General features: G+C 36.5%; 1 protein-coding gene across 2 annotated transcripts in view; it reads left to right on the forward strand.

The window, feature by feature from the left end:
• The window catches only part of BCO2 (beta-carotene oxygenase 2), a 74,007-nt gene that overhangs the window by 37,567 nt on the left and 10,696 nt on the right, over positions 1-25,744 (forward strand). For both annotated transcript variants that reach the window (XM_061440299.1, XM_061440298.1), the window contains exons 3-8: positions 8,076-8,287; positions 8,502-8,617; positions 9,410-9,512; positions 15,240-15,368; positions 17,213-17,373; positions 18,290-18,457. In XM_061440299.1, coding sequence (XP_061296283.1) covers positions 8,076-8,287; positions 8,502-8,617; positions 9,410-9,512; positions 15,240-15,368; positions 17,213-17,373; positions 18,290-18,457 — 889 coding nt within the window. The remainder of the gene's footprint in view (positions 1-8,075; positions 8,288-8,501; positions 8,618-9,409; positions 9,513-15,239; positions 15,369-17,212; positions 17,374-18,289; positions 18,458-25,744) is intronic.

Here is a 25,744-nt window from a genome sequence, read left to right on the forward strand (position 1 = left end):
TGTATCACATTGATTGTTTTGCATATATTGAAGAATCCTTGCATTCCTGGAGTAAACCCAACTTGATCATGGTGAGCTTTTTGATGTGTTGCTGAATTCTGTTTGCTAAAATTTTGTTGAGGATTTTTGTATCTATCTTCATCAGTGATATTGGCCTGTAGTTTCTTTTTTTGTGTTGTCTTTGTCTGGTTTTGGTATCAGGATGATGGTGGCCTTGTAGAATGAGTTGGAAGTGTTCCTTCCTCTGCAGTTTTTTGAAAGAGTTTTAGAAGGATAGGCATTAGCTCTTTTCTAAATGTTTGATGGAATTCTCCTGTGAAGCCTGGGCTTTTGTTTTTGGGGAGATTTTAGATCACAGCTTCAATTTCAGTGCTTGTAATTGGGTTGCTTATAATTTCTGTTTCTTCCTGGTTCAGTCTTGTAAGATTAAACTTTTCTAAGAATCTGTCCATTTCTTCCAAGTTAGCCATTTTATGCCATATAGTTGTTCATAATAGTCTCCTATAATCCTTTGTATTTCTACATTGTCTGTTGTAACCTCTCCTTTTTCATTTCTAATTTTGTTGATTTGATTCTTCTCTATTTTTTTCTTGATGAGTCTGGCTAAAGGTTTGTCAGTTTTGTTTATCTTCTCAAAGAACCAGCTTTTAGTTTTATTAATTTTTACTATTGTTTCTTTCATTTCTTTTTCACTTATTTCTGCTCCAATCTTTGTGATTTCTTTCCTTCTACTAATTTTGGGGTCTTTTTGTTCTTTTTTTTCCAGTTGTTTTTGGTGTAAAGTTAGGTTGTTTTTTCTAAACAAAGTTTAGATGTTTTTCTTATAAAGTTTCAATGTTTTTCTTGTTTCTTGAGGTAGGATTGTATTGCTATTAGCTTCCCTCTTAGAACTCCTTTTGCTGCATTCCATAGATTTTGAGTTGTTGTGTTTTCATTGTCATTTGTTTCTACAAAGTTTTTGATTTCCCTTTTGATTTCTTCAGTAACCTGTTGGTTGTTTAGAAACATGTTGTTTAATCTCCATGTGTTTGTGTTTCTTAGTTTTTTTCTTGTAATTGATATCTAGTCTTATAGTGTTGTGGTCGAAGAAGATACTAGATACGATTTCAGGTTTCTTAAATTTACTGAGGTTTGATATGTGACCCAAGATGTGGTGTATCCTGGAGAGTGTTCCATATGCACTTTAGAAGAAGGTGTATTCTTCTGCATTTGGATGGAGACTGTCCTGAAGATATCAATGAGATCCATCTCATCTAATGTATCATTTAGGACTTGTATTTCCTTATTAATTTTCTGTTTTGATGATCTGTCCATTGGTGCAAGTGGGGTTTTAAAGTCTCCTACTATTACTGTGTTACTGTGAATTTCTCCTTTTATGTCTGTTAATGTTTGTCTTATGCATTGAGGTGCTCCTATGTTGGGTGCATAGATATTTACAGTTGTTATGTCTTCCTCGTGGATTGATCCCTTGATCATTACGTAGTGTCCTGCCTTATCTCTTGTAATCTTCTTTATTTTAAGGTCTATTTAGTCTGATATGAGGATTGCTACTCCAGCTTTCTTTTGCTTCCCATTTGCATGGAATATTTTTCCATCCTCTCACTTTCTGTCTGTATGTGTCTTGAGGTCTGAAGTGGGTTTCTTGTAGACAGCATATATATGGGTCTTGTTTTTGTATCCATTCAGCCAGTCTGTGTCTTTTGGTTAGAGCATTTAATCTGTTTACATTTAAGGTAACTATTGATATATATGTTCCTATTGCCATTTTCTTAATTGTTTGGGGTTGATTTTGTAGATTTTTTTTTCTTCTCTGGTATTTTTGGACTGTGTAAGTCCCTTTAACATTTGTTGTAAAGCTGGTTTGGTGGTACTGAATTCTCTTAACTTTTGCTTGTCTGAGAAGCTTTTATTTCTCCATCAATTTTGAATGAGATCCTTGCCGGGTACAGTAATCTTGGTTGTAGATTTTTCCCTTTCAGTACTTTAAATATATCCTGCCACTCCCTTCTGGCCTGCAGAGTTTCTGCTGAAAGATCAGCTGTTAAGCATATGGGGTTTCCCGGTATGTTACTTCTCCCTTGCTTCTTTTAATATTCTTTCTTTGTGTTTAGTCTTTGGTAGTTTGATTAGTGTGTGTCTTGGTGTGTTTCTCCTTGGGTTTATCCTATATGGGACTCTTTGTGCCTCTTGGACTTGACTGACTATTTCCCTTTCCATGTTGGGGAAATTTTCAACTATAATCTCTTCAAAAATTTTCTCCTATCCTTTCTTTTTCTCTTCTTCTTCTTCTTCTGGGACCCCTATAATTCAACTGTTGGTGCATTTGATATTGTCCCAGAGTTCTCTGAGACTAACCTCAGTTCTTTTCATTCTTTCTACTTTTTTCTGCTCTTCAGAAGTTATTTCTACCATTTTATCTTCCAGCTCACTGATTCATTCTTCTGCTTCAGATGTTCTGCTATTGATTCTTTCCAGAGTATTTTTAATTTCAGTAATTGTGTTGTTTGTCTCTGTATGTTTATTCTTTAATTCTTCTAGGTCTTTGTTAATTGATTCTTACATTTTCTCCATTTTGTTTTCAAGGTTTTTGATCATCTTTACTATCATTATTCTGAATTCTTTTTCATGTAGTTTTTCTATTTCCTCTTCATTTATTTGGACTTCTGTGTTTCTAGTTTGTTCCTTCATTTGTGTAGTATTTTTCTGCCTTTTCATTATTATATTTTAACTTATTGTGTTTGAGGTCTCCTTTTCCCAGGATTCAAGATTGAATTCTTTCTTCCTTTTAGTTTCTGCCCTCCTAAGGTTGGTCCAGTGGTTTGTATAAGCTTCCTGTGGGGTGAGTTTTTGTTTGTTTTTTGTGCTGAGTTTTTGTTTGTTTGTTTATTTTTCCTCTGATGGGCAAGGCTGAGTGAGGTGATAATCCTGTCTGCTGATGTTGGGTTTGTATTTTTGTTTTGTTTGTTGTTTAGATGAAGAATCCTGCACAGGGTGCTACTGGGAGTTGTGTGATGCCTGGTCTTGTATTCAGTTGGATTCCTTTATGAGATTTCTCACTATTTGATACTCCTAGGGTTAGTTCTCTGGTAGTCTAGGGTCTTGGAGTTAGTGCTCCCACTCCAAAGGCTCAGGGCTTAATCTCTGGTCACGAATGAAGATTCCACAAGTGGTTTGTTATGGCATTAAGTGAGAGTAAAACAAATATCCAAAAATGAGAAGCGAAAGACGAACCCCAGACAAATGGCAGTTACAAAATCAGGCAAATAAATAATTAAATAATGGAGTATACACATATACATATACACCTATGAGCAAAGTCAAAACAATCCAAGAAAAATAAAGTATAGTAGATTGACCTGGCAAACAAAGGAAATTAAAAATTTTATTTACCAGTTAAGAACAAAACTAACTAAAGCACAAACTGAAAAACAGAACTAAAGCAAGGTACCAAATGGGGAATAAAGCAATGAAAACAAAACTAAGAAACATGTTGAGAGGAAAGGGAAGAAAGAAAGAATAGATATGCAAAGTTAAATAGAGATAGATGAAGATTTATACATGTTAAAATTTAACTGCAAGGGGAAAAGAACAGTAGGAAAGGCAGACAAAGGAATAAATGTAGAAAAAATATAATATATTTTAAAAAATTAAAAATTAAAATTATAAAAAAGAGAAAAGAAAAAAAATGGGAGAAGAAAGAAAAAAGGAAAGAAAAATGGAAAACTCCACAGAACTGCAAAAGCCCAACATAGAGCCAGAGGTTTATAACAACAGTAAAAAGTGTGACTGAATATACCCATATTAATATACACCCATAAGCAAAACCAAGCAGTCCTACAAAAGTAAAGTACAATAGATTGACTCAGTGAACAAAGGAAACCAAATATTACATCTGCCAAAACAAAACTAAAGCACAAACTGGAAAGCAAAACTAAAGAAGGTGCCAACTGGGGAATAAAGCAATGAAAAAAAACTAACAAGTATGTTGAGAGGAAAGGAAAGAAAGAAAGAATAGATAGGCAAAGTTAAATAGAGGTAGATAAAGAAGATTTATATACATTAAGGATTAACTGCATGGGGAAAAGAACAGTAGGAAAAACAAACAAAGGAATAAATGTAAAAAAAATAATAATAGGTTTAAAATAGTAAAATTAAAGAAAGAGAAAAAAAAAGAGAAACTCCACAGAACTGCAAAAGCCCAACATAGAGGCAGAGGTTCATAACAACAATAAAAAATGTGACTGAGGGGGAAAATAAAAAGCTCAAAAGCTTAATTAGATTTCATAGTGCCAATAAAATTGACAGCTACAACAGAGGGGGGAAAAAGGAAAAAAAAAAGAAAAAAATCCAAAGAATCTACAGAAAAGTCAAAACATAAGAATAATAAATGTTTTTCTGAGTCACTGCTGTCAGAGTCCTTTCCCTCGCTGGGAGTCACAGTTCACCTCACCTCCCAAGGATGCTCTCCAACACTGTGCTGATATCCAGACCTGCTGTGGGGGCAGCTCAGATTCTAATCTGGTCCTTCTGTGTGTTCTTGCCTCCAGTGTCCACAGCTATCAGAACTAGTGCATTTTCTTTTGTGGGAACTCTCAATGACCTTTTATATATTCCATAGACACAGAGTCTGGCTAGTTGATTGTGTGGATTTAATCTGCAGCTTGTACAGCTGGTGGGAAGGTTTTGGATTTTCTTCCTTAGCAACACTGCCCCTAGGTTTCAGCTGTGGTTTTATTTCCACCTCTGCATGTGGGTTGTCCACTGGGGTTTGCCCTGAAGGACTGGGTTTGCCCCTGTGAGGGCCAGAAGTGGAGATGGTGCAGTTGCTTGGGTCACAGGGTTGCTGGCAGCACCAGGTTCTCAGGGGAGTTGGTGGCTAGGGCAGCAGGAAACATAGTGCTCTAGAAGGGTATGGCAACAAGTATTGGCCAATATGCTCCAGTATGCTTGCCTGGAGACCCTCCGTCCCTGACAGAGAAGCCTGGCAGGCCACAGCCTACAGGGTTGCAAAGAGTCAGACACTACTGAAGTGACCCTGTGCCCATAGATGCAAGACATGTTTTGCTTGTGGCAGCTCTGCCCCAGTGAGTTGAGTGTGAAGGTGGCGCAACTGCTTGGCTTGCGGGGACCCTGGCAGTGACAAGTATGCAGGGACAGACTGCGTCTGCTGCAGGAGTTATGGTCTTCTCAGAGTCTTTTTTCCAGCCTCTTGTAGCTGGCAATCGAAGGCCTCTTTGGCTAGTCTTTCTTCATAGCTCTGCCTGTTCAGGCACTTTGACGGCTCCCTTGCCTGGAGTCCTTCTCTGTTGTTCAGCGCATCGGGAGGGGCCTCCTGGCTGGGATCCTACTCTGTAGATCAGCATGTCAGGCACTTAAAGGGGCACCTTGGGTGGGGTCCTACTCTGTAGATCTGCACATCAGTCACTTAAAGGAACATCCTGGGTGGAGTCCTGCTCTGTAGTTCAGTGCCTCAGGCGTTTTATGGGGCAGCCTATCTACTGTTCTCGTGCTGGTGTGTGGGGAGAGAGAGGCTATGGTGACGGCTTCACCCCCTATGCGTGAGTCAGCAGTATCGCCTTGCTTCCATGGCTGCCTGGCTTTCCTCCACAGGCATTTCCCACCATAACCTCCTTCCTACATTCCCTCAATCCATCTTTCTACAATCAACAGCAGCCCTTGCCCTGGGATTGCTCCACAGTCCCCAAACACCAGCTCCCAACCACTGTGCCTTCCAGGGGACCTGTGTCCCTGTCCAGGGTATGTATGGCTGCAGCAAGGACTGTCTGGTTCTCATTCTATTTAGGCTGCCACAGATCAGCTGTTTCGCTCTCAGCCTTAAATGTTTCTCCTCTGACTCAGACAATCACTTTGATGTGGGGATTGGACCCCAGCTTCAGTTCCCCCACCCACTGAGGGCAGATCCAGTCCTACTAACACTCCTGTTTCCCCCACTAGTTCCTTGTCCTGCTGAGTTTTGCGTGATTCTATATATTCTTTACCTCTGGTCAGGTATTCCTGTCTGCTCTCAGCTGGTGTTCTGCATTCTGTATGCACTTCTGTGTCTGAAGGTATATTCTTGATGTTCCATGGAGAGATGTACTCCATATCCACCTACTCCTCCACCATCTTGTTCTCTTGGATTCTGTCTTCTTTGAGTAGGATGGATGATTCAATATCACAAAGATGTCGGTTCTCCGTAAGTCAATTTTTAAATTTAATACAACCTTAATAAAAATTCTAGTTTTTAAAGGAAATTAGATGAATGAATACCAAGGTTCATGTGGAAAAATAAATATACAAGAGTAGTCAAGAAAACATTAAAAAAGAAAATTGTCTGAGGGGTGGAGACTAGCCCTGTTGTTGTTGTCCAGTTGCTCAGTCGTGTCTGACACTTTGCAAGCCCATGGACTGGAGACTAGCCTTGCTGCTAAGCTGCTTCTAAGTTGCTTCAGTCGTGTCTGACTCTGTGCGACCCCATAGATGGCAGCCCACCAGGCTCCCCCATCCTTGGGATTCTCCAGGCAAGAACACTGGAGTGGGTTGCCATTTCCTTCTCCAATGCATGAAAGTGAAAAGTGAAAGTGAAGTCGCTCAGTCGTGTCCGACTCTTAGCGACCCCATGGACTGCAGCCCACCAGGCTCCTCCGTCCATGGGATTTTCCAGGCAAGAGTACTGGAGTGGGGTGCCATTGCCTTCTCCGAAACTAGCCTTATCAGATATTAATATATAATTTTATATTATTTTAATTAAATATGAACATGTAATTAAAATATTATGATATCAATATATTAATGGACAAATGGGCAAGTTATATAGAATAGAAAACCCAGAAATGGACCCAAGAACTTATAGAAATTGATTTATGATAAAGATGGCATCTTAAATCAATATGTAAAGAGGGCCTTTTATAAAAACTTTCTTATTTCTTGCAGTTTAACACAATTGTGATGAAAAATAAAATTTACCATCTCAGCCATATTTAAATGTACAGGTTAGTGTTGTGAAACAGATCTTCAGAACTTTTTCATCTTGAAAAACTGAAACTCTATACTCATTAAACAATAGCTCCCTATTTCCCCCTCTGCTGAGCCCCTGATAATCACCATTCTACTTCATGTTTCCATGAGTTTGATGGCTTTAGATACCTCATGTAAGTGCTATTGTATAGTATTTGTCTTTTTGTGACTGGCTTATTTCACCATGTTATAGCATGTGACAGAATTTCTCTCCTTTTTAAGGCTGAATAATATTCCATTATATGTTAAATTTTGTTTATCCCATTCTTCAGCTGATGGATGCTTAGGTTGTTCCTACCTTTTGGTTATTGTAAATAATGCTGCTATAAGATGGGTGTACATATATCCATTTGCATCCCTGCTTTCAAGACAGTAACCTTTTAAGACAAGCCTTTGAGATAAGACCAAGCATTTTTGCTTCCTTTTCCATGCTGAAGACATTGAACATTCAATCTGTCAAGCATACAAGAGAAAAGACAAATGTTAAACCCTTCAAAAAGTAAAGTGAAAAATTTTCCTTACAGTGTTTTAATGTTCCATCATTTAGATACATCATTTCTAGTGTGATAATATGGACAAAAATGATTATCCACTAAGGACATTCATCTTATTTGCTTACTTTAGCATAGTTTTGATAAATTTGACAAAAAATTTAAATAAACAGAAAATATAATACATAAAAGATATGAAGATAACTATGTCTAAAAGTTTTGGAATCCATTTTAATTTGAGAAATATCAAGCATTCCATATGCTATTATCTTGGCTATAGGGTAAAGATACAATTATCTTAGAAGTCAACAGCTTAGGGTTTTCCTTTAGCCCTCTGATGTATGAGGTTTGTGATAAGGGGTTAGGATCAAGAGAATGTAAGTTGGTCTTTCATTGTTGTACTCCAGGATATACTCAAAATCTGTCATCCCTCAATTTCAAGTTCTTTGACTAATCAGGTTGTGCTAGGAACCCATCCCACTTCCTTATCTCTATATTTGCAATCTCTCCTTTTGACCCCATGTTTTTCTTCCTAATACTTATTTTTCTATTTTTGCTCCTACCAAGGTACAATCACTGGTTTGATGGAATGGCTTTACTTCACCAGTTCAAGATGGAGAAGGGCACAGTGACATATAGGAGCAAGTTTCTACAGAGTGATACATATAAGGCCAACAGTGATCGTGATCGAATTGTGATCTCAGAATTTGGTACATTGGCTCTCCCTGACCCATGCAAGAATGTTTTTGAACGTTTCATGTCAAAATTTGAAAAGCCTGGTAAGCACCCTTTATTATGCCCAGAATTTTCAGGTAATAGTGATGATTCTTTAAATTATTATGACATATGTCAATCTTTTTTTATAAATATGGATCTTGATATTTATTTATTTTGATCTGAGAGGATGTTTCAACTGCTTTCTCCCTTGATTGTGTGCTTAGGATCTCCTATAGTAAGTTGTGGTGTTTAAATAACTTTGGGGTTTGATTTCAGCAATTACTGATAACACCAATGTCAACTATGTGCTGTACAAGGGTGATTACTACCTTAGTACGGAAACCAACTTTATGAATAAAGTGGACATTGAAACCCTGGAAAAAACAGAAAAGGTAAAATATGGGTTAAAATATAATAGACCCTAAAATTTCTCTCCATTCAAATACTTTTTAGAGTAGTTATTATCAGAAGAAAAAATTGTATTCTTAAACAAAATCAAAATTACCCACTGATTCAGGTCATTAGGTACCCTCTGTCTTCATTAGAATGGCCTGTGGTATTGGTTATCCTTAAAGATAATTCTAGATTTCTTCCTTAGTCCAGCTGTCTGAAGGCTAGGGCAAAGGAGACACAGCATAGTACAGACTTATTTCTGTCATTTCATTTTCTGCTTAGCTCTAGGTAGAATTGGACTGGAGATTACCTAGATCCATTCTGCCCTGGAGAAGGAAATGGCAACCCACTCCAGTATTCTTGCCTGGAAAATTTCATGGACGGAGGAGCCTGGTGGGCTACAGTCCATGGGGTCGTAAAAAGTCAGACATGACTGAGCGACTAACACATACTGCCTTCATGTTATACATTAATTTAAAGCAAAATAAAATTTGGGGCCAGAATTTTAATGCTTATTCTTTTGAACTTTCTTGTGATCTGGATAATCATTTTTGTGCATTTCTTGGTGGTGGTGGTAGGAGGGATTTTGTTTGGTTTTCTTGTTGTTTGTTCTTAGTTTCTTTTTCTTTAGTAGGAAAAATAATTTTGATTTCACAGAGGTGAGACATCAGGGCTTAAACTATAGTTTTTATATCTTATTTTAAAAGTATGTGATACATCCCTACTGTCTATGCATCTAAATAGAGACCTACCCATGTAATTTAAGTCTCTGAATGGTCTTAAATTTTCAGGTTAACTGGACAGAATTTATCGCTGTGAACGGAGCAACTGCACATCCTCATTACGATCCAGATGGAACAACGTACAACATGGGGAACTCCTATGGGAAACATGGTAACGTTGCGGCGGGAGTCTTTGAAAAAATAACTGGGAGTTAACTGTCTTCCCAGAGTTCCATTACGGCTAAGATGTTAACTTATATGAAACTCATTTGAAAATTTCAGAAAGAAATCTCTGAAATTGCATTTCTGAACTTCAAATATATAATTTATTGTTATGTTCTGTGGTCTTTTTGTGTATATACTTAGAAGCTGATTTTCTATTTGATCTTTTCGTCATGACTCACATTTTTATGTTCCATTATGCTTTTTGGCTCACATGCATTGTAGAGATTTTCAGTATATATTTCTCAAACTTGAATTTTTAAGAGGTACCATACTATCAGAAATTTTAAATGGCACAGCAAAGAGATAAAGAGAAGGCACACTGTATGTTACATACAGAGGAATTTATTTTTACCATGGGAGTAATACACTACAAAGTAAGTTAAGGTTAAAGTTTGGTTGCATTTGCAGCTACTTGTATCACATCCCCTTCCTGTTCATCTGTATACTTTCCTAGCTGTCTGTTAATCTGTTCCAGAAGGTTCTAATGGCTAATAATGATAGTTAACATTTATAGAGTAACTAGTATGTGCTCGTGTTAACCATTTTTTCCCATATAGTTTCTCATTTAATCTCTGAGAAAGGTACAGTTATTTTTATTTTTTAATTGAGGTATAGTTGATTGACAATGTTGTGTTAGTTTCCCATATTCTTTTCCATTATGGTTTACTGCAAGATATTGAATATAGTTCCCTGTGCTATACAGCAGGACCTTGTTGTTTATCTATTTTATATACAGTAGTTTGTATTTGCTAATCCCATACTCCTAATTTATTCCCCACCCATTTCCCCTTTGGTAACCATAAGTTTGTTTTCAATGTCTGAGTCTATTTCTGTTTTGTAAATAAGTTCATTTGTATCATATTTTAGATTCCCATATAAATGATATCATATGATATTTGCCTTTCTCTGTCTTACTTTGCTTAGTTTGATAATATCTAGGTCCATCCATGGCATTAAGAAAGGTATTATTACTCCCATTTTATAGATGAGGGCAGTGAACCTTGAGAAGATTTAAGATGCTTGCTTAAGGAAGCCTCAAGTGTCTAATACCAGGCTTGGCACCAAGCCTGAATAACACAGAAAAAGCTTGCTATTAGTCATTTTGTTAGACCATCTTAATAATTATTTATCACTGAGTACAGAGGATTCTCTCAGGGCATGCAAATTCTTTATCATATACCCAAATATACATCTCCCTCTGGAAAGGAATGTGTAAGTACAAGTATTAAAAGTTTCTGACTGTCTATCTTAGCTGTCAATCTATCATTTATAACTATGAATCCTTTGTATAGATTAACTTTTGAATAGGTTAATGTAAGGAATTGGCTTTTTGGGTTGTTCATCTCTACCTCTCCATATTTACACATATAAGTATATATGAACGTGAAGACTTCAGGTTTGTTTTTTTTACTGGCTCAAGAAGAGATAGGGTACCCTGGAAACTTCATCACCCAGCCGTCTCTGCTGTTTGTTACCTGACCTCAGGTAGGGATGTATTCTTCAAATCTGTTATAGGAAGCATCAAACATCTTTTTAGGTAAAATCTTTAAGCAAATGGGTACACTGACTCAGCTTTTTTTGTTTTTGTTTTTTTTTTTGATCATTAAAAACTCATTTCTTAATAAATTAACTCTAATAACCAAGCGAGGCTTCCCTGGTGGCTCAGACAGTAAAGAATCTGCCTGGAATGCAGGATACCCAGGTTCAGTCCCTGGGTTGGGAAGATCCCATGGAGAAAATGGCTACCCATTCCATTCATCAGGTACAGATGTGAAAGTTGGACCATAAAGAAGGCTGAGTGCCAAAGAATTGATGCTTTCGAATTTTGGTACTGGAGAAGATTCTTGAGAGTCTTGGGCAGCAGGAGATCAAACCAGTCACTCCTAAAGGAAATAAATCCTTTCCATTTGAATGACTGATGCTGAAGATGAAGCTCCAAAACTTTGGCCACCTGATGCAAAGAGCTGACTCATTGGAAAAGACCCTGATCCTGGGAAAGATTGAGGGCAGGAGGAGAAGGGGGAAACAGAGGGTGAAATGATTGGATGGCATCACCGACTCAATGGACATGAGTTTGAGTAAACTCCAGGAGATAGTGAAGGACAAGGAAGCCTGGTGTGCTGTAGTCCATGTAGAAAGAGCTGGGCATGACTTAGTGACTGAACAACAGCAACAGCCCATTCCAGTGTTCTTACCTGAAGAATTTCATGTACAGAGAGGCGCCTGGTGGGCTATAGTCTATGGAGTTACAAAGAGTTATAGATAACTTTGTATATAGTCCATAATATAAGAAATACTGTTTAACCATTTTTATTTATTTTTCTAAAATAAATCCTCATTAGATCAGTGATTCTCAGCCTTTAGAACACCCCAAAGCCATCTGGAATGCTTTCCAGCAATGTAATATCAGTGGGCTTCATCTTCAGATATTCTGGTTCAGTATACTTGAAAAGGGGCTAAGAATCTGCATTGTAACCAACCCTTCACTCCTTATCTTGATGCATTTTAACAAGATCTCCAGGTGGTTTTGGGGAAAGTGGCCTATGAATCTCTGAGAAACCTTGCACCAGTCATTATGAGTTGTACTTGTTATTTTGCCTCAATTTGATGTTTATGCAAAGTCCTGAGGCGTCTCCCAGAGTTAGGCACAAAGTATTGAGCAAATCGTTTCTCTGGGCGTTCAGTCCTCTGCTGTGTGTTTCCTGGGAGTCTGTCTGCCTTGTACTTCCTGCAAGACTTACAGTTAGGACAGTTCATCAACTAGTAGTGTTCAAATTTAGTAAATTGAGTAATCGTCATTTAATCCAATTGCTGAGATAGGAAATTCTTCTCTTGATACTCTAATCTCAAGTAAAACTGGCTTTACTTCTTTTTTCTTACTTGATTATTTGGTTCAGTGAGGAATTTTTGAACTAGAACACAAATACATGTGTAGCTGCAGAGAGCTCAACTAAACAATATGTGTTTGGGGGACATTTAGTGATTTTTTTTTGGTAAATAAAGTGCTTGCTAGTAATTTCTACCTTTACAAAATAAAAAGCTTTTAATTGTTTTCACTTTTCCAGATATTTTAAAAAAGCCCTTTTAAAATGAACAGAAATCCTCTAAACATTTAATCTAGCTAGTTTTAAGTACTAATTTAAAATAATGTAATCTCTTAGATAGACACAGTAGATGGAGATGGAGATGGTAATATTGGAACTGTAGAGTTTATCTTTCATAACTCATCACTGTATAAAGCATGATGTTTTATATATAATTGTTTCTCAAAACATATAGTATCCTAACCTAGACCTCCCCACTAATTGCTTACTCAGGTGTTTTTACTAGGATATCTAATAGAGGTTACAAAATTGATTTTTTAAAACCAAACTTTTAATCTTTCTCCCTAAATTTCTCTGCTTAAAATCTTCCCCATCTCAGTCGAGGGTAACTCTGTCATTCTACTTGCTTAAGATGATGACCTTGGAATCATGTTTTATACCTCTCTCACATCCACGTCTAATGGGTCAAAAAGTAATTTCAGCAATGCCTTCAAAATATATCAAAAATCCAGCTATGTCATATCACCTCCACTGCCCCCACTCTGGTTTGGGCCACCATTCTTTCTCATTTGAATTATTGTAATAGCTTTTTAACCAGTCTCCTTGCTTCTCCCTTTACCCTACTTCAGTTTATTCTCAGTATATCAGCCAGTTATCCCTTTAACCTACCCCACCTCATCTAGAATTTTCTCTCTGCTTGCTATGGGCAGGGCAGCACTGTCCTCACTGCAGTTATTTAAACACTCCAAACTTATTCTTGGCTGAGAATCTTTGCATTTGCTCTTCTCACCTCATAGCTCAGTTGGTAAAGAATCCACCTGCAATGAAGGAGACCCCAGTTTGATTCCTGGGTCAAGAAGATCCTCTGGAGAAGGGATAGGCTACCCACTCCAGTATTCTTGGGCTTCCCTTGTGGCTCAGCTGGTAAAGAATCTGCCTGCAATGCAGGAGACCTGGGTTTGATCCCTGGGTTGGAAAGATCACCTGGAGAAGGGAAAGGCTACCCACTCCAGTATTCTGGCCTGAGAATTCCATGGACTGTATAGTCCATGGGATTGCAAAGAGTTGGACACAACTGAGCGACTTTCACTTTCATCACCTGAAATGCATTTCTCCCAGATATCCTCAAGGCTCTCTTCCTCACTCCCTTCAGGTCTTGACTCAAATGCCACCTTCTTAGTAAAGCCTTCTCAGACCACCATAATTTAAGTTGCAAATAGTAGCAGTCCACATCCTTATACACTCACTTCTAATTCCCATTCCCTTGTTTATTCCTCATTATAGTTCTCATCTGATGCATTATATTTTTACTTATTGTATGATTTTTTAAAAATTTGAGTTTTATAGAAGAAGAGCCTTTTGTCTATTTTGTACACTATTTTGCTGTACACAAGTGTCTAGAATATGCTGCTTAGGACTCGTAGAAGAGTGCCTGGGATATAACTGACACTCAGTAAGGGCTTCCCAGGTGGTGCTAGCAGTAAAGAGCCCTCCTGCCAATGTTGGAGACTTAAGAGATGCAGATTGGATCCCTGGATCAGGAAGATCGCCTGGAGGAGAAAATGGCAACCCACCCCAGTATTCTTGCCTAGAAAATCCCATGGACAGAGTAACCTGGTGAGCTATGGTTCACAGGGTTGCAAAGAGTCAGATGTGACTGAAGTGACTTAGCTCTCAAGGAGCTGCTGATAAATGAGTAGGGAACCAGATGGTTATCCTGTTCCAAAAGAGGTGAAGAGATTGTGAGATTCTACAAGTTACAGGTTCCTCAGGACCTACGTTGGCACTTCTAACACCAGAAAGATAATTCAATATGATCTCAGTATTTGTTCATTCATTGAGTTATTTAACAAACATATGTTCTTAGTCAATCCAACAATAGTTTTTTATGGTTTACCTACAGGTCAGTGTTTGGTACTGAGGATGCAAAGATGTGTCAGACATAATTCCTGCTCCAGAAGAGCCTAGTCTGCTAGGAAACAGATAAATACACAGAAAATTATAGTAAATGAAATAAATACTCTGACAGTGTAGAATATAATCAGAGCATAAAGGAGGGGCAACAAATATCTTTGGATGGGAAAATCTGCTTAAGGACTGGGTACCTGATTTGATTATTGAGGAAGTAATAATAGTCAGATGAATAATTGCATGAGTGAATGTTGATAAGATGGGAGGAGAGGAGACCCAAAGTGACCCCAAGGATATAGAAGACTGAATGGAAGAAGTTGGACATAAATACAAATGGAGACTGTAGTGTTTGGAACTGGGGAGTGGGGAGAAGGACAGATAGAATTTGAAGATATTCCTGGCTGCTATCCTATCTTTTCCTTGAAGCTGGGATTGAGTTCATCTTCAGAGAGCTAGAAGGGAACCATTTGTGAATATTAAAATACAATAGCTGTTGGTTAGTTACTTTGTGTATGATGTTTCAAAACCTTAGCTAATACTGTTTATAAAGTTAATATATTTTTGTATCCATGTCTTTGAAATAACCCCTTATGAAATATATGTGTCATGCATATTGCATAAATCTTTTAATTGCTTTTGCCTAGTCCGCAAATACAAGGACTATCTTTTATTCTTCAAATGTATGTAAAACATTTAAGACAGGACTTTCCATTTTCCAGGTTCCTGCTATAATGTTATTCGGGTTCCTCCAGAAAAATCTGACCCTGGGGAGACAATCCATGGAGCCCAGGTGATATGTTCTATTGCTTCTGAGGAGGGGATGAGACCTTCTTACTACCACAGCTTTGGTGAGCCCAGAAATAAGACAAAATTTAACAGGACCTGCCTTAATGTCACTGTTGAAGGGGAACTAGTTTTGGAAAATAATATGTTAATATGGTTTATCAGAGTATGTGATAAGAGACCAAGGTTGCGTTTTGATGTGAATTAAGTTCATTCTGTTTAGTCATGTGTTGCTTACCCTAGCCAACTGACTGATGGAAGAGATATTTTAATACAAGCAGTTACGAAAAAATTGTTAACAAGTTTTTCATTAATTGACTGCTCTAAGAAACAGCTGTCAGTTTAGGAAATTATCAGTTCCTTCCCAGCACATTGAGTCAGGGAGAAATAGGCTGAGATTTAGTCACCCAGCCATAATTCCACTTAAGTTCTCTATGAAGAACAGCCTCTCCCTCCAGGATGCTCCAGGATGAAACAATGAATAACTCCTAGTCATAGAAATCAGTCTCTTTGGTTTGTTTTGTATTGTGTTGTCTGTCATTGAATAAATACAAAGGAAAAATATACATTTATGCGTGTTTCCACAATAGAAGCTATGGGCTTTGGGTGATTATGAAGTGTCAATGTAGATGCATCAGCTATAATAAATGGACCACTCTGGTGGAGGAAATTGATAAAGTGGGAGCTGAGAATGTATGGGGATGGCGGTATATGGCAAATCTCTGTACTTTCCCCTTGGTTTTGTTTTGAGCCTAAAATTGCTCCAAAAAATAAAGTCTTAATTAAAAAAAAAAAAGAATTTGACCATAAAAAATGGATAGAATTTAGTATTTTAGGTGATTTTAAAGACCACAGATAATAATCATGTTAATATTTTTTGGGAGGGAAATTCATATTCCACATAGATTGCTTCAGTTTTTTTCAGAATGTTTATTTTCTGCATCATAAACTTTTATAGCCAATCTGCTCCTGGATCCTTACCTCCAGTGTAAATAGCAAAAGGATTAAGAAATGAAGCTCCAGATCATAAATGACACTTTTAATATAATGCTTCCTAAACCAAAACAATTTGAAAAGGAAGGAAAAAAAAAGATTTAAAAAATGCAAGTTGAGGGCATTCAACCCAAGCTATTCTAAGAAGTTCCTGTTTTTTGTTTTTTGTTTTTTTTTTCCCCTGGGACCTATGACTTTATTTATTTTTTCTTTTTTTAAAAAATTTATTTATTTTAATTGGAGGCTAATTACTTTACAATATTGTATTGGTTTTGCCATACATCAACATGAATCCGCCACAGGTATACACGTGTTCCCCATCCTGAACCCCCCTCCCACCTCCCTCCCCATACCGTCCCTCTGGGTCATCCCAGTGCACCAGCCCCAAGCATCCTGTATCCTGCATCGAACCTGGACTGGCGATTCGTTTCATATATGATATTATACATGTTTCAATGCCATTCTCCCAAATCAACCCACCCTCTCCCTCTCCCACAGAGTCCAAAAGACTGTTCTATACATCTGTGTCTCTTTTGCTGTCTCGCATGCAGGGTTATTGTTACCATCTTTCTAAATTCCATATATATGCGTTAGTATACTGTATTGGTGTTTTTCTTTCTGGCTTACTTCACTCTGTATAATAGGCTCCAGTTTCATCCACCTCATTAGAACTGATTCAAATGTATTCTTTTTAATGGCTGAGTAATACTCCATTGTGTATGGAAGTTCCTGTTTTTATGTAGGAACAGAAAATATATACAGCAAAGCTGAGAAACGATGAAGAATTATTTCTGATTGGCGTTTGTTTAGGTCACAGTAATATGTCCAACTATTCTGACAAGTCCCCATAACTGTTGCATTTCAGACATCTCTATTTTGCCAAATAACATTTTATTGTTTACTTGAACCATTTTAGGAATGACAAGGAACTACATCATCTTCATTGAACAGCCTCTAAAGATCAATTTGTGGAGAATCATCTCTTCTAAAATTCGAGGAAAGGCCTTTTCAGATGGAATAAGCTGGGAACCCCAGTATAATACACGGTTTCATGTGGTGGATAAGCATACTGGTCAGGTAGAGAATTTTGACTATGAATGATTGGACATAAAGGCAAGTTTCCATATCACTGATTTTTCCCTTGTTGGGTATTTCTTACATAAGCCACTCTTAATTAAAGGATATTGCCTTCTTCCATAAGGAGGGCTAGCTATTTATTAATTAATACAGTGAATTTTGCATATCAGAAAATTATAAGAAATGGTTTTATCCTGTAAATTATCTGATTCAATTACAAAATGACAATAAAAATGACATCTAAGAAATCCTCTTGGCATGTTAGCATGGATTTTTCTGTATAATAATATTTGCCAAAGAGAATACTGTTCCTGCAGAGGTCTTCTGTAACTTTTGCAATTATACTTTTATTAGTTGCTTTTATGACATTTTGATATACAAGTATGATAATATCACCAAAGTCCAAAGCGTATTGGTTAAATATCTTTTTATAGATGCCTGATGAATAGCATTATTATATTTCTCTACTTTTTAACCCCTTAAAGAAATAGTATCCCAAATTTACTGTAGTCCCGCATATAATTTCATTACCAAAAAAATCCCATTTTAGTAATGACAGCATTTTCCAGAGGATTAGTCACTTAATTTATTACAAACTTTTTAATAGAAGTATTTTCTATTTAACCATGTACTAAAGAGTTTAGGATTTATTTATTCTTCAAAATATTGGGCCATATTTCATGAGAACTTTGAAGTTAGTTAAATCAGTTGATTGGTCTATATCAAATAGCCTCAGTTTATTGATTCATATGAGATGAGATGATTTTAAATCTAAACAGATTGGCTTCTACATTCCATATTCTGGTTTTCATACCTACCAGGCCTATTACTTAAACGGGGAGAAATCTTAATTTGCACTTTGTGGATCTGTACCCTAAAGGAAATAAAATATCTCTTTCTCATTGTGTTCCTGCAGCTTCTTCCAGGGATGTACTTCAGTAAACCTTTTATTGCTTTTCACCAAATCAATGCCTTTGAGGACCAGGACTGTGTTGTCATTGATTTGTGCTGTCAGGATGATGGAAGAATTTTAGAAGTCTACCAACTACAGAATCTTAGGAAAACTGGGAAAGAGCTTGATCAGGTAGAATTCTCTGATTTGTCAAGAGTGGTCAAAATAATTTTGATCTAGCCAAGTTTTGGCTTTGGGTTTGGAATTTGCAGTTTCTCTTGCCTCTCTGGCAAATAAAGAGGGAGAATGGTTTTAAATCATTGAAGACATAAGTTTGTAATTTATTTATTTAATACTTCAGAATAATTCGAAATATGTACTTAATGCTTAGTAAAAATTATATTAAAGAAAACCAAGAAATATGTTTTGAAACACTTGTGATTAGTTCCTTATTACACTTGAGCACTAAACATATTTACATTTCTTAGAAGGGATAGTAAAATGGTAAGCAAAGCAAAACTATAATATTAATCCTTCGATAAAAGAAAATGTCTTAGTTCCTCAGCTTGAAGGGATTCATTTTTTCCTGATAATCAATCTAAGGCAGAAATTTTCCTTGGATTATGTAATGAAAATTGTTTTCTGCTGTAGTTTTATTTTTAAATTTTTAAAAAACATTGCTTTTAAGGTTTACTTACATTTACTTAGCTTACTTATGTTATTATACCTGTATGGTAGGTCTTGATATCTTGATATTTACAGTATAAGTACTTTAGCTCCTTTCTATTTAAAGATTGCCTCAGTTTTTGTTGGCCTTTTGCATTTCCATAAGTTTTAGAATCAACTTATTAGTTTTTGTAAAAGCAAACAAGCAAACAAAAAAAACCATGGTTGGGATCATATTGTATGATCTGTCTAGATTAATTTGGACATAACTGACATCTTTACAATAATGAGAAATATTGAGTCTTCCAACTCATGAACAGGGAATCTCTCTCCATTTATTTTAATCTTTTAAAATATCTTTTTAAAAAGTTACATTTACATTAACAAAATTTATTCTTTTTATTTATTTGGCTGTGCTGGGCCTTCTGGGCTTTCTCTAGTTGCAGTGAGCAGGGGCTACTCTTCATTGCAGGGCACTGGCTTCTCATTGCAGCGGCTTCTCTTGTTGCAGGGCATGGGTTCTGGGCGCATAGGCTTTGGTAGCTGTGGCTCATGGGCTCAGTAATTACAGCCCATCGGCCCTAGAGAGCGCAGGCTTTAGTAGCTGTGGTGCACAGGCTCAGAAGTTGTGGTGCACTGACTTTAGTTGTGCCTCAGCATGTGGAATCTTCCTGGATCAGGGATTGAAACTGTATCCCCTGCAGTGGCAGGCAGATTCTTGCCCATGGTACCACCAGGAAAGTCCTGAATCTTTTAAAATTTCTTGAAGGAATGTTTATAGTTTTCAGTGTGAGGATATTACATATCTTTAGTTCAAGTTATCATTAGGGAGTTAGAATGTTTTGAAACTGTTGTAAATTTTATCTTTAAAACTTTCATTCTGTTTTTGACGATATGTAGAAATGAAGTTGATTTTGTATATTGATCTCATATTTAGAGATCTTGCTAAATTCACTTATTAGTTTGATCTGTAAATTACTTTGGATTTTCTATGTATACACTCATATTATCTGAAAACGATGAGAGTTTTCTTTCTTTCTTTACAATTCTTATGCATCTTATTTTATTCTTCTTTTTTTTACTGTACTAGCTAAGACTTCAACTTGAAAAGAAGTGCTGATAGCAGTAATTATTTTCCCACCTCATTTGGAAAATGTTTAATAAATCACCACTAAGTATGAAATTGCTGCAGGTATTTTTATAGATACCTTTATCAGATTATCTTAATGGTACCTTTTGATAAACAGACGTGATCCAGTATATCAATAGTTTCCTTTATGAGTAATACATTGTGAATCCTGTTTTGGACATCTTCCTATGCCAAGGTCATAAAAATATTTTATGTTATCTTCTAGAAGAATTTTTAATTCTAAAATTAAGTATCTATATATATTTATATTCTGTTTCTGGACTTCATTTTTTAGCATATCATAATTAGTTATTTATTCCATTTTATTTCTCTCTCTCCTTTCCACCTTCTTTTGGTTGAAAGGCACGATAAGCTATTACCAGCCTGGGCTCAGTGGGCAAAATCAGTTTCTTTTACATATATCTATCCTTTTTCAAATCTTTTCCCATTTAGGTTATTAAACAATATTGAGCAGAGTTCCCTATGCTATTTAGTAGGTCCTTGTTGGTTATCTATTTTAAATATTGTAGTCTGTATATGTCAACCTCACACTCCCAGTTTATCCCCTCTACCATCTTTCCCCTTTGTAAACCATGTATGCTAATTGCTTCAGTCACGTCTGACTCTGCAAACCCATGGACTATAGACTGCCAGGCTCCTCTGTCCATGAATACTGGAGTAGGTTGCCATGCCCTCCTCCAGGGGATCTTCTGGACCCAGGGATCAAACCTGCGTCTCTTATGTCTCCTGCATTGACTGGCAGGTTCTTTACCACTAGTGCCACTTGGCAAGCCCCTTGTAAACTATAAATTTGTTTTCTATGTCTGTGAGTCTGTTTTTGTTTTGTAAATAAGTTCATTTGTATCATATTTTTTAGATTCCATATATAAGTAGTGTCTTGTGATATTTGCTTTATCTGATTTACTTCACTATGATCATCTCTATCCATGTTGCTGCAAATGGTATTATTTCTGTCTTTTTAATGGCTGAGTAATATTCCATTGCATATATGTTACACATCTTCTTTATCCATTCTTCTGTTGATGGACTTTTAGGTTGCTTCAGTGTCTTGGCTGAGGCTTCTCTGGTGGCTCAGATGGTAAAGAATCTGCCTGCAGTGCAGGAGACCCAGGTTTGATCTCTGGGTTGGCAATATCCCCTGGAGAAGGCAATGGCTACCCACTCCAGTATTCTTGCCTGGAGAATTCCTTGACAGAGGAGCCTGGCAGGCTACAGTCCATAGGTTTGCAAAGAGTCAGACAGAACTGAGTGACTAATGCTTTCACACTTCATGTCTTAGCTTTAATTTGTATTGTAAACAGTGCTGCAATGAACATTGGAATGCATGTATCCTTTTGGACTGTGTCCTTTTTTTTTTTCTTCTTCTGGATATATTCCCAGGGATTGCAAGATCATATGGTAGCTCTATTTTTGGTTTTTTAAGGAACTTCCATACCATTCTTCATAGTGGCTATACCAATTTACATTCCCACCAGCGGTGTAGGAGGGCTCCCTTTTCTCCACACCTTGTCCAGAATTTCTTGTTTATAGTCTTTTTGATGATGGCCATTTAGAGTGGTATGAGGTGATATCTCATTGTAGTTTTAATTTGTATTTCTCTAATAATTAATGATGTTGAGCATCGTTTCATGTGTCTCTTGGCTATCTGTATATCTTCTTTCTTTTTTTATTTTTTCAGTTATAAAAGTATGACAACACATTTACAAGAGACTTGGAAAATACCGAACAAAGTTACAATATACTCCCACTATATATTACAATTATCTTTTTAAGTAGATAAATTAAGATTTTTAGTTGGAGTTTCAATATCAAACTCTCAAAAATTAATATAATGACTAGAGAGAAAAGTGGGATGATATAGTAGACCTGAAAAGCAATATGAACCAGTTCAACATAATTAAGATTTTCACACAACAGTAGGCGACAAATTCTATTCAATTCTATTCTATTCAAGTACCCATAGACTATAAACCAGGAGACACCGGAGCATATCCAGGGACATAAAACAAGGTGCAAAAATTTTGTCGTCTAAAGTTACTGAAAACACATAGAATCTGTTCTCTTATCACTGTTATACTGGAAATAAATATCAAAAGATATTTGAAGATAACTCACATATTTTCAAGTGCAATGTGACATTTCCCAAGAGAGAACTTTGACTTAGTTATTGAAAGCCTCAGTAAAATTAAAAGACTGAAAAAACACAGAGGGTGATTGCAGAGAAGTATTTAAATGAGGAATTAATATCAAAATGAGAAATCAATATCAAAGATACTTTTAAAATGCCATGTATTTGGAAATTAAATGTATACTTTTAAATGATGGGTGTATCTAAGAAGTCATAACAAGAAAAATTAGAAAATATTTGTAACAGCATAAAAATGAAAAGAGAATTTATCAGAATTTGTTGCATGCAGCTGAAGCTGCTCAGTGCAATTAAATACAGTGTGGAGTCTTGAGTAAGGTATAAAAACAAACGATAGACACTAGCATAAAATTTTGTGAAATTTGAATAAAATTTGTACTTTAGTTATTAACTGTTGTTGTTGTTCAGTTGCTAAGTTGTGTCCAACTCTTTGTGATCCCATGGACTGTGGCATGCCAGGCTTCCCTTGTCCTTCACTATCTCCTGGAGCTTGCTCAAATCCATGTTGATTGAGTCGGTGTTGCTATCTAACCATCTCATCCCCTGCTCCCCTCTCCTTTTGCTTTCAATATTTCCTAGTATCGAGGTCTTTTCCAATGAGTTGGCTTTTCTCATCAGGTGGTCAAATTATTGGAGCTCAGCATCAGTCCTTCCAATGAATATTTAGGGTTGATTTCCTTTAGGATTGACTGGTTTGATCTCCTTGCAGTCCAAAGGACTCTCAAGAGTCTTCTCCAGTATCACAATTCAGAAACATCAGTTCTGTGCTCAGCCTTCTTTATGGTCCAACTCTCACATTTACATGACTACTGGAATAATCATAGCTTTAACTATATGGACCTTTGTCAGCAAAGTGATATCTTTGCTTTTTTAATACACTGTCTAGATTTGTCCTAGCTTTCCTTCCAAGGAGCAAGCTTTTTAAAATTTCAGACTACAATCACATCAGCAATGATTTTGGATCCCAAGAAAATAACAGCTGTCACTGTTTGCACTTTTTCCCCTTCAATGTGCCTTGAAGTAATGCAATGATCTTAGTTATTTGAAAGTTGAGTCCTAAGCCAGCTTTTTCACTCTCCTCTTTCACCCTCATCAAGAAGCTCTTTAGTTCCTCTTTACTTTCTGCTGTTAGAGTGGTATCATCTGCATAACTGAGGTTGTTGATATTTCTCCTGGCAATCTTGATTCCAGCTTTTAATTCATTCAGTCTGATGTTTTGCATGATGTGCTCTGAATAAAGTTAAATGAACAGGGTGACAATATATAGCCCTGGCATACTCCTTTCCCAATTTTGAACCAGTCCATTGTCCCATGTCCAATTTTAGCTGTTACTTCTTGACCCACATACATATTTCTCAGGAGACAGGTAAGGTGATCTGGTATTCGCATCTCTTGAGAATTTTCCACACTTTGTTGTGATCCATACAGTCAAAGGCTTCTGCATAGTTGATGAAGCAGAAGTAGATGTTTTCTGGAATTCCCTTGCTTTCTTTATGATCCAACAAACATTGGCAATTTGCTGTCTATCATATGTTAATCTCCTGTTGTTTTTTTTTTTACAACATAGTATTTCTTTATTTTCTCAGAATTGCATTTGAAGCTTCAAACCTTATTCAAAAGGTTTTAAATCACAAAGATAATAAGTTTTCTAGACTTTCAGCAGTAATACCAGATGCCAGAATGAATAGAACTATATCAAAGTATTAAACAAATATAAATGATAAATCTAGCATTCTATTCATACTTAGTCAAACAGGTGGAATCAAGATGTCATAAATTTTTTTAGCTAGACAAAAATTCATGTTTTCTAATATATATATTATCTTATACATATATATATGTGTATATATATACACAAAACCTTGATAAATATATGTGTATATATATGAATACAAAAGCTTTTTTTTAATATGTATACAAAAGCTTTTATACTACACTCAATAAAGGTTTGAAAAAGAACAACAAAAGGAGAGAGATGGAGAAGTGGGAAAACATAAACTAAATGAAATGGGAACACTGAATATGAAATAGAAAAAAATGAAACAAACTAGATAAACATAAAAGATCATCATATAGTCCAGTTGGTTTTAAACATGGCTGCTCATTAGAATCATAGCTGGAGCTTCGGAGAGATAAAAAACACCTGGGTATTTGTATTTTTCAAAAACTTCCAAGATTTTGCATCTGGATTTTAAAAAGTGATTACAAGTTTTTCTATTAAATGGTAGTTTCAGTATTACAGAATCCTATTATTTTCTGTTGACCAATCATGATACAACGGTATTAAATGAATAATAGTTACATAATGGAAAAGATGTTATCAGATTTCACAAACAATAGCCAGACCAAAAAAAAAAAAAGATAATTATAATTGCAAGCCATATGGAAATATGATTAACCAAACAATATAAACCTGCTAGAACTAACATCCCAAAAAGATGTCCTTTTCATTAGAGGGGACTGGAATGGAAAAGTAGGAAGTCAAGAAACACCTGGAGTAACAGGCAAATTTGGCCTTGGAGTACAGAATGAAGCAGGGCAAAAGCTAATAGAGTTTTGCCAAGAGAATGCACTGGTCATAGCAAACACCCTCTTCCAACAACACAAGAGAAGACTCTACACATGGACATCACCAGATGGTCAACACTGAAATCAGATTAATTATATCCTTTGTAGCCAAAGATGGAGAAGCTCTATACAGTCAGCAAAAATAAGACAGGGAGCTGACTGTGGCTCAGATCATGAACTCCTTATTGCCAAATTCAGACTTGAACTGAAGGGAAAAACCACTAGACCATTCAGGTATGACCTAAATCAAATCCCTTATGATTATACAGTGGAAGTGAGAAATAGATTTAAGGGCCCAGATCTGATAGATAGAGTGCCTGATGAACTATGGACGGAGGTTTGTGACATTGTACAGGAGACAGGGAGCAAGACCATCCCTGTGGAAAAGAAATGCAAAAAAGCAAAATGGCTGTCTGAGGAGGCCTTAGAAATAACTGTGAAAAGAAGAGAAGTGAAAAGCAAAGGAGAAAAGGAAAGATATGCCCATTTGAATGCAGAGTTCCAAAGAATAGCAAGGAGAGATAAGAAAGCCTTTCTTAGTGATCAATGCAAAGAAATAGAGGAAAACAACAGAATGGGAAAGACTAGAGACCTCTTCAAGAAAATTAGAGATACCAAAGGAACATTTCATGCAAAGATGGGCTCAATAAAGGACAGAAATGGTATGGACCTAACAGAAGCAGAAGATATTAAGAAGAGGTGGTAAAAATACACAGAAGAACTGTACAAAAAAGACCTTCACGACCCAAATAATCATGAAGGTGTGATCATTCACACTCATCTAGAGCTGGACATCCTGGAATGTGAAGTCAGGTGGGCCTTAGGAAGCATCACTACAAACAAAACTAGTGGAGGTGATGGAATTCCAGTTGAGCTATTTCAAATCCTAAAAGATGATACTTTGAAAGTGCTGCACTCAATATGTCAGCAAATTTGGAAAACTCAGCAG

The sequence above is a fragment of the Bos javanicus genome, chromosome 15 (genome assembly GCF_032452875.1).
Source record: "Bos javanicus breed banteng chromosome 15, ARS-OSU_banteng_1.0, whole genome shotgun sequence".
Taxonomy (NCBI): Eukaryota; Metazoa; Chordata; class Mammalia; order Artiodactyla; family Bovidae; genus Bos; species Bos javanicus.